Source organism: Martes martes (genome assembly GCF_963455335.1).
Source record: "Martes martes genome assembly, chromosome: 17".
Classification (NCBI taxonomy): domain Eukaryota; kingdom Metazoa; phylum Chordata; class Mammalia; order Carnivora; family Mustelidae; genus Martes; species Martes martes.
Window position 1 is genome coordinate 2,435,601 of NC_137905.1, and position 16,294 is coordinate 2,451,894.

General features: G+C 56.3%; 1 protein-coding gene across 2 annotated transcripts in view; it reads left to right on the plus strand.

The window, feature by feature from the left end:
* Positions 1–90: 90 nt before the first annotated feature.
* FBXO31 (F-box protein 31) overlaps positions 91–16,294 on the plus strand; it is a 40,545-nt gene continuing 24,341 nt past the window's right edge. Inside the window, exons 1-3 of one of the 2 annotated variants that reach the window (XM_080828322.1) lie at positions 91–445; positions 12,520–12,591; positions 15,850–15,936. In XM_080828322.1, the coding sequence (XP_080684448.1) occupies positions 97–445; positions 12,520–12,591; positions 15,850–15,936 (508 nt within the window). In that variant the 5' untranslated portion in view covers positions 91–96. The remainder of the gene's footprint in view (positions 446–12,519; positions 12,592–15,849; positions 15,937–16,294) is intronic. The other variant, XM_080828323.1, reaches the window with a different exon arrangement.

The following is a 16,294-nucleotide window of genomic DNA, read 5'->3' on the forward strand; positions in this document are numbered from 1 at the left end:
GTGGGCGGGCCCGGCGCGCCCCGCCCCGCCCCCGGAGGCGGGGCTCCGCTCCCCGGCGGCGCGTGCGCACAGGCGGCGGCCGTCCCTCGCGCCGGCATGGCGGTGTGCGCTCGGCTCTGCGGTGTGGGCCCGTCGCGGGGGTGTCGGCGCCGCCAGCAGCGCCGGGGCCCGGCCGAGACGGCGGCGGCCGACAGCGAGCCGGACACGGACCCCGAGGAGGAGCGCATCGAGGCGGGCGCGGCGGCCGTGGCGGGGGCGCAGGGCGGTCGGGGCGCGGGCCCGCAGCCGCCCCCGCGCTGCTCGCTGCTGGAGCTGCCGCCCGAGCTGCTGGTGGAGATCTTCGCGTCGCTGCCGGGCACCGACCTGCCCAGCCTGGCCCAGGTCTGCACCAAGTTCCGGCGCATCCTGCACACCGACACCATCTGGAGGCGGCGCTGCCGGGAGGGTGAGCGCGCCGGCCGGGGTCCCGGCGGGGGGGGGGGCGCCCACGACCGGGGGCGCCGGAGGGTCCCGGCCGGCCGCAGCGGGGACTCCGGGGCCCTCCCGCCCCCACGGGGCCGGGGCGCGGGGTCCGGGGAGGCGGAGTCCCCGCTGCGCCGCGGAGCCGGGTCCACCCGCTCGGGGGCGGGGGGCTCTGAGGGGCCGGGGGGGTCCCCCGCTGTGGAGACCGCGCGGCGACTCGGTGGCCGCCCCGGAGCTGGGGCTGACGCGCGTGGACGCCGCCGCCGGTCCCCGGGCCTCGGGAGGCGGCGCTGAGGAGGGCGGAGGGGTGCGGCCGGCGGCTGCGGCCGGCGGGGCCCGGAGTGCGGGGGTCTGCGGAGGGGCCGGGGCTGCGTCCCCGCGGGGGTGCGGCAGGTCCGGGAGGAAAGGGGTGCGTCGCCGGCCTTCGGGGCTCCCCGCGTCTGCGCGTCGGTGGGCGCCGGTGTCCCCGCGCCCCCTCGCCGGGTGCGGAGCGGCGGCGGGTGCGGACTAGGGGTGCCCCGGGCCCGCCGCCGTCGCGGAGACCCGCTCGGGAAGCGCACGCGTGGGGTCCGCGCGTTTCTCCGCGCGCGGGTCGTCGCCGTCACCTGCCCCCGGACCGCCGGGGCGCAGAGAGCTCGGGGGGCTCCGCGGCGTCCCTCTGCCCGGGAGCGGCGCCCCGCGGACGTCCGAGCGCGCAGCTTCTCCGTCGCCGGCTCGGTGCCGTCCCGCGGGGACGGCTGTTCCTCGCGCCTTCCGGGACGGCGGGGCCCCGCTCTCCGTGCGCTTCCTCCGAGAGCCCGGCCCGCTGCGGGGCGAGCCCGCTGCCCGGCGGTTGGAATGTGCGTCCGCGGACGGTGCGGCAGCGGCCTGTCCCCCGGGAGGCCCCCCAGCGAGGGGGCGGCCGTCCTGTCCCTGCGGCCAGGCTCAGTGCTCAGGCGTCGGGTTCGCTCCGCAGGCCGGGCTCGGCGCCTGTGCTTTGAGATGCTGGACACGCTTCGCCTTCTTCCCAGGGGTTTTCGGGAGGTGCTGCTTCTGTAGGGCCGCTTGGGGGTGAAAGGAGATGGGCACAGGAAGCGCTCACCCCCTTATTGAGACTTCCTGGCCTTTTTATTGCATCTCCTGTGATTCCTTGTTTGTGTGTTGTTAATGCGTCTTGTTTAGGGTCTTTTTTATGTTAGAAATTTGTAAGAGGGGGCGCCTGGGTGGCTCAGTGGGTTAAAGCCTCTGCCTTCGGCTCAGGTCATGATCCCAGGGTCCTGGGATCGAGCCCCACATCGGGCTCTCTGCTCAGCGGGGAGCCTGCTTCCTCCCCTCTCTCTCTGCCTGCCTCTCTGCCTACTTGTGATCTCTCTCTGTCAAGTAAATAAATAAAATCTTTAAAAAAAAAAAGAAATTTGTAAGACCTCTCTGAAGGTGAGCAGCATTAGCCTCTTGTCACATACGTGGCCCGCGCATTCTTTGGACATTTCTTTGTGAACTCTACCTTTCCCTTTGCTTTGTTGTCCGCTGTCATCTGCTTTCCGCACACTTCTAAGACCCAGACCCGTCGCAGGAGGTCATGGTGCTTTGAGAAGTTCCTCGGTGGGTCAGCCAGACTTGGGTGCTGGTTTCTGGTGAGTTTGTCTCCGGGGAGCTGGAATGCAACTAGCTCAACTGTAGGAACAGAGACTCACGGAGACATTTGTGTAATCAAGGCTTGAAGGTGTGGTAGGGGTTAAAACTCACTGGCAGGGGTGCCTTGGTGGCTCAGTGGGTTAAGGCCCAGGTCATGGTCTGAGGGTCCTGGGATCGAGTCCCGCATCGGGCTCTCTGCTTGGCAGGGAGCCTGCTTCCTCCCCCCTCTCTCTGCCCGCCTCTCTGCCTGCTTGTGATCTCTAGCAAATAAATAAATAAATAAAATTAAAAAAAAAAACACCCCACAACAACACTCAGTGGGGTTAGAGTTCAGGGTGAATTCTCAGTGGCTAAGTCCCGATGAAGATGTAGAAGGAAGTTGGGGGACAGATTCAGGACTGCAGTCCTTACCTGCTGGGGCACTTCTGGGGACTATTTTCCTGGGGCAGGAGACAGTGTGACGATAGAAGCAAGGCATCCTGTCCACCAGGGCGGCCAGGCATGCTAGGAAAATTTCCATTTTGAGAAATTAAAAAAAAGGGAAGAAAGACAAAAATGATAAAACAGGCGTATTTGTAGTCACCCCCAATAAATGTTCATTCTTTTGTTATATTTGTCTTTGATTCCTTTGCCTTTTTAATTTTTTAATGCTTTTAGGTTTTTTATGTTTCTAAAGACTTTATTTAAATGAGAGAGAGCACTTGTGAGAGCAAGCTCAAGCAGAGGTGGGGGCAGAGGGAGGAGCAGACTGCCTTTGAGCCAGGACCCCGAGGTCATGACCCGAGCCAAAGTCAGACGCTTCCCTGACTGAGCCCCCCAGGCGCCCCCCTCTACCTTCTCATCAGCGCTGCCCTTCTGAGAAGCAGCCAGTGTCTGGGTTTAATTTAGTCGTGTGTGCATATGCCTGGGTACATCCCCAGCTACAACATTTTGTGATGTGTGATTTTTAGAAATAAATCATGCTGTAAGTCTTGTGTATCTGCTTTTTTCCTTTGTGAACTTATGTTTTTAAGTTCTTCCCATGTGAATGCATTTAAGTCTGGTTCAGTCTTTTTAAATGCAATGTGGTGTTTCGTCATTGGAAGGGACCACACTTTTTCCTGCCCTTATTTTTGTTTATGTGTTTGTTGTACTCAGTGAACAGCGAGCAGTGTTCCTGTCTGTTGGATGGGGGTAGCGGACATGCGGAAGCACGGCGGCCAGAGCGGGGGCGTGAGCCCTGCAGTTTGACTAGGTACTGCCGAGGTACTGCGGCTGGGAAGCTTACCCTCCTGACCCGAGAGCGTGACCAGATGAGTCACGAAAGGTGACACACACACGTTTGGCACGCACAGTCTCATCACCAAGCAGCTGTCATTTCTAGTCCAGCTGCCCGAAGTGACCCCATTTAATCCAGTAACTGCCAAAATCTCTCTACTCTGAATGACCCATCTTTAATTATTTCAGTTCGAATGTGTTCAATGACTAGGGAGGGGGCACATTTAAAAAATATTACTGGCAGTTTGGATTTTTCTAATTTGCTTATCCTTATTTTTTGTCCACTTTCTACCCTATTTTTTTTGTTGTTGTTTTGTTTTTCTTACTAATTTTTTGGCTTTCTTTCATCTGGATACATTTCAGTTTAATATTTCAGGATATATCCTTAAAAGTCTATAGCGATGGGGCGCCTGGGTGGCTCAGTGGGTTAAAGCCTCTGCCTTTGGCTCAGGTCATGATCTCAGGGTCCTGGGATCGAGCCCCACATCGGGCTCTCTGCTCAGCGGGGAGCCTGCTTCCCCCTCTCTCTCTGCCTGCCTCTCTGCCTACTTGTGATCTTTCTCTCTGTCAAATAAATAAATAAAGTCTTAAAAAAAAAAAAAGAAAGAAAAGTCTATAGTGATATGCTGGTTAACCTCATTTCAAATGACTTTCGTGAAAGTTAGTTTTTTTTTTTTTAAAGATTTTATATATTTATTTGACAGACAGAGATCTCAAGTAGGCAGAGAGGCAGGCAGAGAGAGAGGAGGAAGCAGGCTCCCCGCTGAGCAGAGAGCCCTATGCGGGGCTCCATCCCAGGACCCTGAGATCGTGACCTGAGTGGAAGGCAGAGGCTTAACCTACTGAGCCACCCAGGCACCCCAGAAAGTTACACTGTTAATCAAACTTAGTGTTTTGGGCTTAAGTAATGATTTTCTTCAGAAAGTTTTGAAGCTGGTCGCTAGGTCTTTGGCTTCACTAGTTTGTTCTGGTAGCCCCAGTTTCCAGCTTACCTGTGTCAGAAATTGGATGGCCGGCAGTGCCCTCTGGTATTCACAGATGTCTCACAGGGTTAGCCTCATTATTGTATGAGAACCGTCAAGTATGGGACGGGTCTGGTCTTAGTTCTCTTAGCTCCCCTACTTCATCTTTTCTGATCTAGACATTTGGTTAAGGTGAGTTGATAGGGCCAAAGCACCAGGTCCATTTAGGTAAAAACCAAAGCCCTCCCAGCCTTGGTGGGCAGGAGGCCGGATCTCAGGCTGGTTGAGGGGTGAGTTCGCCCCTCACGTGTCCTGGAGTGGAGCCTCTGGGTCTGGTCCAGCCCTGATGGGTATAATGGTGGCTCCATTTTTTAGTTTCTTGGGAGGATGAGTGAGACTAATTAATGAATTTGCATGTTTATGTGCTTGCTTTCTGTCTTGCGATAATTGGATTTCCCAGGACCGAAAACAGGCCACAAAAATGGGAAGGGGGAAAGAGAATAGCACATACCTGTGTTGTACTGCTTCGAAGAATTTGGGGCCGTGATTGACTTTCAGGGTGCAGACAATGCGTGTGTGTTTAAGGGCCGTTCCTCAAACGACAGGATGAGTTGGATAGAGCTAGAAACTTACAACGGGGTAACTATATTTATGATGTTTGGTGAGACGCTCACAATTTCCAGTGCCCTAGCAATGAATCAGTTATTTTTGTAGGACTTTGGCCTATCCAGTCTGTTGCATACCGGAGCTGTTGGGTTAAATATTTTCTAGTGGCATTTCTCTAGGGAGGCGAAAGGTTGCTCCTGAGCAGCCGAGTCTGCCGAGTCTGCGTTCCTGATTTTGGGGCAGGCACCAAAGGACTAGGTGATACTTACCTCCTTACAGGAACCAACCCAAACTGAGCCCAGCCCCCAGGGCAGGCCCAGGCCAGGGTGAGGGTAAACACTTTTTTGATGCATCACTGCTTTGGCTGTGGACCGCCTGCAGTTACTTGCGTGTGGGGCTATAAATAAGTCATCATTTCTCAGACTTCTGAGGGTGGAAGCCAAGTGCGTTATTTTATTTTGCCTTTGACCCCGACAAGGCTTTTCTGCGTTAGTAAGTCATGTTTACTTGGTGAATTTTGAAGTCTACATTCAGACCATAGTTCTAAATCAGAATATTCAAATAGTAACCAAAGAAAATTAGAAACAAAGGAAGTGCTCATATGTGTATTTTCTCCTTACATACTGAGCTTTAAATATTCAGACACAAGGATTTTATATTATTCAGCTCAGTACCTGTCGATGTCTGGTTTTGAATTTATAATATATTATACTACATATTATGTAGTATTATGTATTATATATTATACTACATAATATATAATTTGGCCATTTCTGCCCTTGGTGTTAAGTGTTTTTTTTTTTTTTTACAGAATATTTGTATATAATATTTTAATTTGTTGTAAAGTGGGATTAAATTCCATCATAATTAGGAATAATTCTTTTCCAAAAAAAAGAATAATCCTTTTCTAATAATGTATGGTTTGTTTTTTTTTTAAGATTTTATTTATTTATTTGTCAGAGAGAGAGAGAGCGAGAGAGAGTTAGCACTGGCAGACAGAGGCAGAGGGAGAAGCAGGCTCCCTGCCGAGCAAGGAGCCCGATGTGGGACTCAATCCCAGGACGCTGGGATCATGACCCGAGCCGAAGGCAGCTGCCCAACCAACTGAGCCACCCAGGCGTCCCAATGTATGGTTTTTTATGACAGAAATGGGGAATTAAAAACCAGTATTTGATTCTGTTTTTGCAAACAAAAGAAAATGTTTCTATTCTATATGATATGCTGATGCAAAAAAATAAAAAATGTGGCTTTTGTTAAATACGACTGAAATTGGAGGGTTGTTTTGGGAAGAGGTAAACTGGGCAAGTTGTGCATTTTAAGCTTGGCTTTAGGGATTTTTTTTTTTTTTTTTTTTTTTTTTTGGGCTTTAGGGATTTTTATGATTCCTCTAAAGCGGACCCTTGCTCAGCCCACAGGTTTTGGCAGTGGGGAGGGTGGGTTGGCAGGTCGATAAACAAGACTGTCCAGGCGGTAGGGACACAGGTCTTAACCACGGGAAGGGGAAACCAGCCCTCCTGTAGCAGGATCTCAGAATTTGAGGGGGAAACCTTTATCTTTTTCTTCTGCTTTGCCCTTTGGAAGGACTACAGTTCTCTGTACTTTTGCATGTTGAATCTGTTACTCTGGTTTGTAGAGAAACCTCTTCCTTTCCCTTAGCAAAGCAGGAAAGGGTAAAGGGCAGTGGTTCCTCATGGGGAGCATTTTTCAGACTTCCTTTATTTCAGCCCTAAAAAAGTAAGCTAGAAAGTGAACCTGGTACTTAGAGAGCATCAAGTAAAGATTTCCCCCGGCCATATTTAATCGGAGAGACAGTGGTGCTTTGCCAAGAAGAATGGATTGGTTGTTAGAGGACCAGGCACGGCCATTGTCACTGTTTTCCTGTGCTTATAAGATAATTACGTAATGCACTGATGCTCTGGGTTTGTCTTTCTGGCTGGAAAGGGCATGGGAAGACAAGGGTGTCTTTGGGACTTTGCAGAGAACAAGTGTCCTCTCGAAAACGAAGGCCCTTTCCCGAGATGGGCAGGGTTTGGAATACATGAGTCAGCATCCTTTGCCAGCGATACCATCGGTGTCCACCCGGTGGCGATGGAGAGGCTGGTACACCCCAAACGGCCAGGCGGGTGGAGTTTTAGTGGAGGAGCAGGGAAGTGTCGGAAACACCAGACAACGTCCAGGGGGAGATGATGGCAGAGTCAGGCTCACAGGCTTCTCTCCTGGTCTCATACATGGGTGGTGGGACAGTGGGTGTGCAGCCAGGAAGGGTGGGTGTCTCAGGGTAATAGAGGGGCCTTAGTAGGCATGGGTCTCCCCGGCCCAGCAGGTGCTCGTCATGGGAGCTGGACTGCGGTTGGAGTCGTCTCGCTGCAGGAGTGCGGCTTCTCACAGTGTCCGTTGGCACAGGGACTGTTTATCTTTGCGTGGCCCGGGCTCTTTGAGAACGAGTCACGCTGATCTCGTAGGCGGTTTCAGCCGTCCTGGGGAACTGTTTGTTCAGCCTCCCAAGTGTTCCCGGTGTTTATCTGGAGACACCTGTGCGCCGTGTCCAGATTCTGAGTTTTACAGTCTTGCCTCCTAAGATGAGGTGGCTGCAGGGTGTTTTTCCAGATCTCCTACATTATTTAAAAAAAAAAAAAGGGCATTTCATCCAGTTACGGTAGTAGCTAAGTGGAGCAGTTGTGCTCTGTGGGTGGAGGGGCGTCCTTGGGTGCTGGCGCCCACAGCTGTGCTGGGAGCCTGGGCCTGGTCGCCCGACCCTCCGCCCTGCCTGGCGGGGGCCCCTCCCCCACCAGCCCTCCCCCGCCCCGCCTTTGACCTCTTTTTCAGCCTCAGAAGTAAAAGTGTGAACCATATTTTACTGAGGAGTATAATTATCCCCTGATTTAGTGCAAACAGAATTTTACTTAGAGCACAGCAGGTGGGAAGGAGGCCTCTGGCGCACACTCCGGCCCTCCTCCCTGGCTCTGTCCTGCTTGCCCGGCACCATGTCTGGCTCACCATCTCCGTTCCTCCTGCCTCGGACTTACCAGTGGGGCAGCGGCCTCCTTGGACCCCCCGCGTCCCCACATTTCCTGGTATATTGCTGCCTACGTTGGAACCTCTGTCCATACCTGAGACCCTTCTTGTGGACTCCCGTCTCTGCCACCCAGCTCCCCATAGTGCTGGGGGAAAACCTCCCTTTCCGGATGGATCTTGTCTGCCCACAGACTCACTGCAGGTAGTGTCTTAGTGCTGCGCCCGTCCAGCGTGGCGGGGCGCCCCCCTCAGTGGCGGTGACAGGGAGAATGGGACTAGGTCCCCGCTGTGGCAGCCTCCCGGTACGACACAGGGCCCCGAGGAACGGCGCTCACTCTGTCAGTCACATTCTGCTCCACGCATGCGCACATCCCAGCCCCGCTGCCACGGCTGCCGTGTCCCTGAATCTCCACCTTCTCCTCCAGGGAAGGAGCCTTGGGAAGCAGAGCCGGGTCTGCTGGGTTCGCCCGCAGCGGGGAGGGAGGAGAGAAAACCTCTAGCCCACTCCCACCTGCAGAGACTGAGCGGAGTAGTGCATGTTGAGGAATGCGCCCGTGGGGCTGGGGAGTTTCTGGTCCAGCCCGGCCCGCGGCCCTGAACTCGTGGGACAGGAAAGAGAGGAGGGCGCTTGGCAGCCCCGGGCCGTGAGGTCACACGAGGCTGCCGCGTATGTGTTGATCCGACTCTGCCAAAGTACTAGGCTGTTCCTCCCTCCTGGCAAAACGTTTTTCAGATAGCTCTTCGGAAATTTTCCGATTGGAATATTTGAAGTGGCAATTTAATTTTTTTGTTATGGTAACACATACGTAAGCAACAGCGGCCGTTCGCATCGGACCGTTTGTAAGCGCACGGCTCTGATGGTCCGCAGTTTGGTGGGTTCACCTGGACCCGCGGCCGCCTCCCTCGCTTGCTGGTCCTGCACACCTCGGCTCCATCCCTCACACACCTGCTCCCCTGCTCCCTCCCGCAGCCGCCTTCCGGCTGTCTCTGGGAGTCTGACTGTCCAGGTGCCCCATACCCTTGTTTTTCCCTGAGCGTGATGTCCCCAAGGTTCGTGCCTACTGCAGCAGGTGACGGGGTTTACTGCCTTTTTTAGGCCGAGTAACAGTCCACCGGTGGATGGACCACGGGGTGTGATTTGCTCAGCTGCCCGTGGACGCTCAGGTTGCTTCCGTCTCTTGGATGTTGTGAGGTCCTGCTGCGAGCCCGGGCGTACCCATATCTGAGCCCCCGCTCTTGGTTCTTGTGGGGCTGTACCCGGAAGCAGAATGATAGCTGGCTCCCTGTTTCTCCACAGCACGGCCGTTTCATTTTGTAAATTCCCCCAAGTCTGGCTGACCCGTGCTCCTCCCTTCCCAGCTTTTTGTTTTGTTTTGTTTTTGCTGTCTTCGGAGTAAATATTTCCGGAAAAGAATTACTTAAGCTCCTTTATATAATAGATTAGCAAGGACTTTTTTTTTTTTTTTTTAAGTTTTTATTTGTGTAATCTCTGCACCCGTCATGGGGCTTGAACTCAGGACCCTGAGCTGAGGAGGCGCGCTCCACTGAGTGAGCCGGCCGGACGCCCCGTCAGGGGGCCTTTTTGAACCGACAGCCTGCAACACCAAATCCAGCGTTGGATTGAGAAGCGCCTGTAGGCGGCACGGTGGCATGCCCGCTTGCCGTCAGCGGGGACAGGACCTGTGCCAAAGGGCAGAGTTCACACTTGGTGGTTTCTGGAAGGATACACGGTGCTGGTGAGTACGCAGGCCTTCCAGCTATTTTAAGGACCGGCTCCCTTGATGACTTACGGGAACGTGGATAGAACAATCAGAGGATGTGGCGTTGTTCTGAGTCCCTCCTTAAAAACAACAAAGGTTTTCTGGTCAGGTGGAAAATAGCAGACAATTCTTGTAGGAACGGTTGGGTCAGAGTGACATTGGTGGATTTAGTCTGACTTTTCGGGAACATTAAGAAGAACCCACCAAGGATGGCTCTGTTAGCACCACGCCCTGATTTTGCTTTCCTTCTGGTTGTTGGAGGTGTTTGTGGTCCCCTTGTCTGCTTGTGCAGCTTTAGTTCCTGTGCCGTATGACCAATACCATTTCTTGACACACGTGCAGAAATTTACTTATTTTTATTTTTTTTTCTTTATTTGACACAGAGAGAGAGAGAGAGAGCGCAGGAGCAGGGGAGCAACAAAGGGAGAGGGAGAAGCAGGCTCCTCCCTGAGCAGGGAGTCCCATGCCGGGCTCCATCCTGGGACCCTGGGATCATGACCCGAGCCAAAGGCAGACGCTTCACCAACCGAGCCCCCCAGGCGTCCCAGGTGCAGAAATTTAGAATGAGGCGGCAGTCCTGAGGACAGCCCTCACAGCCATTCAGAAGCATTGTTCCTGTCAGGCTGGAGTGTGAGTTGGAGTCTGATTCAGAAATCGTAAGCCAGGTCACCAGTCTTCACCGCCTGGGCCCAGAGACGCGCCCAGGCACCAGGAGCCGTGCCTCACAAGGGCCTGGCCCTGGGCCTCGGGTGCCGTCAGCCACGGGAGCATTTTCAGGGCTCTGCCCCGTATCTAACCATTGGCACCGAGAGTCACGGTGTCTTGCCCGCAGCATTACACACATGACAGGAGAAGACCCCTGCCCCCTGCAGCCACCCGCTTCCTCACCGAGGCAGTAAGAGACCCGTCTGTGTCTGTCCGGGCAGCACCAGTGGCCGCTGGAACCGAGAAAGGGAGCTGTCCATTCAGAACCCCCGGGAAGCAAACCCGGAGGGCGCGGATCTTGTTACGCAGTAACAGGTTTGAAGTGCGTCGTTTGCACAGGAGAAAGCGAGTGGCTATGGGGAGCCTAAGTGGTGGCCCTGCCCGGGTTTTCTGGGGGAGCCACCTGGCCACCGTGGGCAGCACGGAGCCAGCGATAGGCGGTGAAGAGAGCTGACGGAGAGCAGAGTGCTTCTCAGTGAGAGTGGGGTAGACCGGCTCTTCCGCATAGTCTCTCATGCTGGGGTCCCCCTTGGACGGGGGTATTGCTGTGTCCCTGCCCTAGGCGCACGGACGGCATATTCCTCTGTGTGTGCTCTCGGGTTCCTGCGCTTGCATTGTCCTGCGGGAGAGAGTCCACGTTCTTCTTGGCAGCAGGATGAAACGCTTGCTTTTTATCTTTTCGCCTCGTAGTGAGCAAGGCCGTGATTTACATGTTAGGAATCTTCGGCTTCACGTCTCCCTCCCTCCTGACGAGGTAGGGAAAAGCGCGGCTCCCTGGGAGGCCCGTGGGTGGAGACTTTGCCCAGTAGCTCCCTCGCCTCAAATACCTTCTCCCCTCTGTGCCTCTGGAGCTTTGCCTGTAGTACTGCTGGACTCCCGTCCGTGCGTAGACGCGCTCGGGCTGATATCATCCACGTAGGCGCCGTCGGGAGTGACATCATGAGGGGACAGCCCTCGGCCACTACTAGCCACGCTGCGTGAATCCACGTTTCAGGGGGGCCACTGAGCTCCCCGCCTTGCACAGCCCTGGGATGGGGGCAGAGTGCTGCTCGCGGCGGTGGCTGGGCACAAGGCCCCGGCTGGGCCCTGCGCCCCGGACGAGCACCGAGTCCTAGTGGGGACTCTGTGAGGGCTTGGGTAGCGGGGGCGCTGAGCACGCTTCCTGCCCCGGCTCTGCTCACCCCTGCGCAGCGTCCCCCCCGGGCTTCAGCTCTGGGTCCCGCACCACGAGCTCGGCTGCTTTGTGCAGGCCGGGGCCTCTCTGTGCGTGTGTTCTCCTCGCTGGCGTGGACGAGACGGTGGCAGTGCTCAGGCCTGCCAGCCAGGTCGGATACAGTGGTGCCTGGTCCGCGCGGAGGCTGGTACCAGGCGGGCTGGTCACTGTCAACGCTTGGCCCCCTGGCAGTTCTGGATTCATGGTGATGAGTTCAGTGTGGTGCTTTCCTTGCAAACCCTCGCTGGGACCCGACCCGAAGGATCTGAGGTTTCAGCTGGGAAGCTGAGGTGGGTGACTTGGAAAAGTGGGGTGGGGTAGGGACAGGGAGGAGGAAGCAGGAAGGTGCTGTCAGCTACGCGAGGTCAGGGAGGCGGGAGGGCATCCAGGGTCTCCGTCGCTGGTTGAGGTCTGGGGGGCCTGGTGCCAAAGGGATGTGGGTGGGCGCGGCTCCTCCTTCAGGCCTCCGTCCAGCCTTTCGCCCGGGTCCCCCCTCACAGGCCCGTGGCTCTGTTTAATAGAGCTGGTGGCAAGGGGAGCCGCAGTGCGGGTTCGGGGGCCTTCGTGGAACCCTGATGCCAAGGACGATCTCATTTCCACGGGCAGTTTGCAGACCCCTGAGTCTGTGCCATACTCGCTTCATGAGCTGGGGATTGTGTAATTTGGGGTTTGTGCATTTAGGCTTCTGGAGGTTCTCGGGATAGTGTGGATTGTTGCTTTGTCAGGTGTGGTCTAAACACAGAATGGGGGCCTCACTGGTGAGTGTGGGTGCTGCCTGCATGTGGAGCGGCGAGGGACCGACTCTGCCTTGGAAGACAGGGCCAAGGCTTCGGCGTGCACCTTCCCTCCCTGCCCTCAGTCTGTCTGTCTCTCTGTGGCCTCTGACTTCTGGCCTGTGATCTCCAGCACGTGTTTCTTGTTGCAGAGTACGGCGTTTGCGAGAACCTGCGGAAGCTGGACATCACGGGCGTGTCTTGTAGAGACGTCTATGCCAAGCGTAAGTGAACCTGTTGCCCGCCACAGCCCCCTTCATTCCAGAGGCAGACGCAGAGTGAGCACCCACGACAGGAGTGCGGAGAATGTGACCCACAGCCCACAGTTCCCTCCCGGACGACGGCGCTGGGAGCAGCAGCCCTCCTACGAGGGGCTCTTTTCTCCATCTCCGGGGGTGTCTCGTCCTTATTTTCAGCCCGTCACGTACAGTGGTGTCTTCTGTTAGGTGTGGAGAAGCGTTAGGTGTGAGGAACTGGCTGCCCTGGGGACAAGCCTGGGGAGCTCCAGAGGTGCCTTTCCCTGGATCCTGGGCCCACAGCCCGAGGGGCACAGGGACAGCAGCTTCACTGGGAAGTGTGGCCGCTTCTGCAGGCTTCCTTGGCTGCCTGCCTGCAGCCCCATGTCAGGCTCCGCCTTCTGGGGCTCCATCTACCAGGCACCCTCCCATCCCCACGTTGAGCCCTCCAGTCCCCCTTTCCTGTTCTCTGCTCGTTTGCTTTCTGCAGTCACCAGGGACACGCCCCGAGCGCTCCGACCCCCCCAGCCCCACATGTCTTTCCTCAGTGCCCCTTAGCGTGAGGCTGTGAAGATCTCTGCCCACACAGACACCGCCCAGGAGCTGTGGCCCGGCACCGACCTGCGGGGAGCAGCCGGTGGGTTCACCCCTGGGCGGCGGTCTCATGCGGTCTTGGCTCCCCGGGGCTGGGGATCAAAGGACAGAGTAAGAGATGATGGGGACCAGTTCTCTTTGGCTAAAGTTGACTGTTCACTGCTCCTAAAAGGACCTTAAGGGGACGCCTAGGGGGTTCAGTCGGTCAAGCGTCCGCCTTCGGCTCAGGTCATGATCGTGGGGTCCTGGGATCGAGGCTGGCATCGGGCTCCCAGCTCAGTGGGGAGTCTGCTTCTCCCTCCGTTCATGCTTGCTCTCTCTAAATAAAATCTTTAAAGAAATGAAAAGGACCTTCAAGTTTCATTTTAAAACAGTCTTGGTAGATTTGGGTTTTCACATCTTGGAAATGTATCCAGTGAAAGCAGAGCAGGTGCTGCCCCTTCCCAGATGCCTCACCGGGAGCAGCGGCCACGGTCTGACTCAGGACTGAGACGGAAGCAGGTCTCCGAGAGCCGCTGCAGTGCCGGCAGCCCCCCCTCCCAGGGTCTGGGGCGCGCCAGCCGCAGCCTCTCTCTGTGTCCCCGTTCTAAGTGGGTCTGTGACTCAGGATCTCCCTCTGAGAGAGGGAGGCCGTGGGGGAGCGCGGGGTTTCCACGTAGGGCTGGCTCTGTGGGGGACGCGGGCCGTGCTCCCTCCTTGGATGTGGCTGGTTTTGCCCCGTCTGAAGCGTCCCTCCGCACCGTGATCCATGGCAGCTTGGGGCTGTGCGGCGGTTGGTGTTCTGAGGGGACTCGCCCACGTTGGGGAGCACTCCTGTCAGCGGGCTGCGGGTTCTTCATGGACCTTCCTCGGGGGAGCTGGTGCGCTCACGACTTGCAGAGCTCGTGGGGGTCAGCCGTGCCGTCTGACCCACCAACTGCCGCTGGGAGCCCTCTACCCTGCCACGCCCAGCACCCCGCTTTTCCCTGCCCTCCTGAGGCCTGGGCTTCATCCTTGCCCCAGCTGCCACGCCCAGCTCGCAGTTGCCTCCTGAGCCCTGTCCTGGGACTCAGCCCCCGGGTGCAAGGCTGGCAGCTCGGGACCTGCCAGCTCCTCCTTCCCTGTGCTCGCTCACACTTGCTTCCTTCTCTTGCCTCTGTTCCACGTTCCACCAACGCAGGAAGACACGTCTCTGGGGACACGGGTCTGGGGGCCCTAGCGGTCACGTGTCCTGATAGCCTGGGGACACGGGTCTAGGGGCCCTAGTGGTCATGTGTCCTGATAGCCTGAGCGCTTCCTGTCTTTTCATCTCCGCAGCCGGGGCAGTGCTGCTCTGCACGCTGCAAAGCCCAGAGTCCAGAGGCAGAAAGCCAGTTCTGCGCCTGCCTCCCGTCCTCCATTCTGTGGGCACCCACATGGCCTTGGCTCCAGCCTTGGTTCCTCCGCGGCTGCCCAGAACTCAGCTCTTAAATCCAGCCAGAGCGTGGAGTTGGAGGGACTTGAAGTGGCTGTCAGCCTTGGTGTTGGAGCAGGACCCGGTTCCGCCCACAACAGTCTCTGTACGCGCACATGAAACTGCTGTCCCGGCTTTCCTGGATGGTCAGCTGGCTTCCGGGGTTTTGTGACCGGACTGCCTGAGTTAGTTAGGTTTGGGATATCGGATTGGGTTGGATGTTGGACGATGTCACCTGAAAGGCACTTGAAGACAGAGTTCTCTGCAGGAGCTTAGGAGTTACCATTCCAAACAGCACCTGGACGAAGGCAGGTGCGGACACCTGCCCGGTGTGGGGGCAGAAGTGGGAATAAGGCCCCCACGGAGCTCAGCTTGGTTATGCTGTCTAGTGGAGCACAGGTGGGCAGTAGTGTGAGCAGCAGGTGGTATGGCGGGGCGTAAGCTAGGGGTGGGAGAGGGACGGGGCCAGGGAGAGGGGAACAAGCTCGCCTGCACATCTGGACGGCTGGGAACATGGACAGGCGCGGACGACATCTGGAGATTTCTTTTCATTGCTGAATCTTGACCCCTTAAAAGTGGTTTCAAGATCCAGGGAATGATGACCTTTTTCAGTGTCTGGAAGTGTTGAATCTGCTCCAGTCAGAGCCAGCTTCAGTTTTCATGCTCATGATGCGAGAACTGTGTTTTTGTGAGTTTGCTCTGAACGCCCTTATCAAGGAGAAAATTGCTTAGCCTCTGGAACGGGTGGTGGAAGAAAATCAAGGTTGGTTCCTGGCATAGACGGGTTCAGGAGGGAGGAGGCCTGAGTTAGGAGGCCGCAGACATCACCCTTAGAAATAAAACAAACGCAGAGAAGTCAAGGGGAATGCCAGGTGTGCACCAGGCGAGGGAGAGATCGGAGTCAGATACAGGGGTTCCCTAAATGGCCCCCCAAACATCCCCTAGCCACAGCCTTGGCTTCCCACCTCCGTGTGCTCCCTTGATCTGTGGCGGCTGAGAGAGGAGGGTCCTGGGCTTGCCCGCCTCCGTGAGTTTCTGGTGTGGCTCCACTGGTTAAAGGAAGACAGGTCACCCCTGGCAAATGCTTGCACCCTGAGGTTCTGGGGGCTGAGTGTGCAATGGGAGATGTCCTTCGTCAGTGAGGGAGGGCGTCGAGTCACGGAAACAGACCGTTCTGGAAGCAGAGCCATCTTTACCCTTTCCCTGCTGTGTCTGTTCAGGTATAAACCCTCGCGTGAAGTCGGGACGTTTCATGAAAATTCTTCCCGATTACGAGCACATGGAATACAGAGATGTTTACACCTGCCGTACGTACCTGCTGCTGGCTTGGGCTTTCGCGGGCGAGCACGGCCGAGAAGCTGCATGGAGAGGGACCTCTAACCCCGGGCACAAGGACTGCTTGGGTGTTTAAAAGCGAGCTGCCCTCCTTGGCTTCTGCTGTTTTCTTACCTTTGCTGTTTTCTGTGGCTTGGCCACACCTGAGCCGTGGCCCTGGGTCGGCTGCACACGTGGGCCGGGATTCCGTGGCAGCTTTGGGGTTCTTGGGTAGTACCAGCAAGACCACTCTGTTGGTGCACATTTTAGTATTTATCGTTCATGGGGCTGAGAGGACAGGGTAGAAGCCTTAAAACACTTGTGCTCCAAAATTAAGAGTATGCGGTTTGC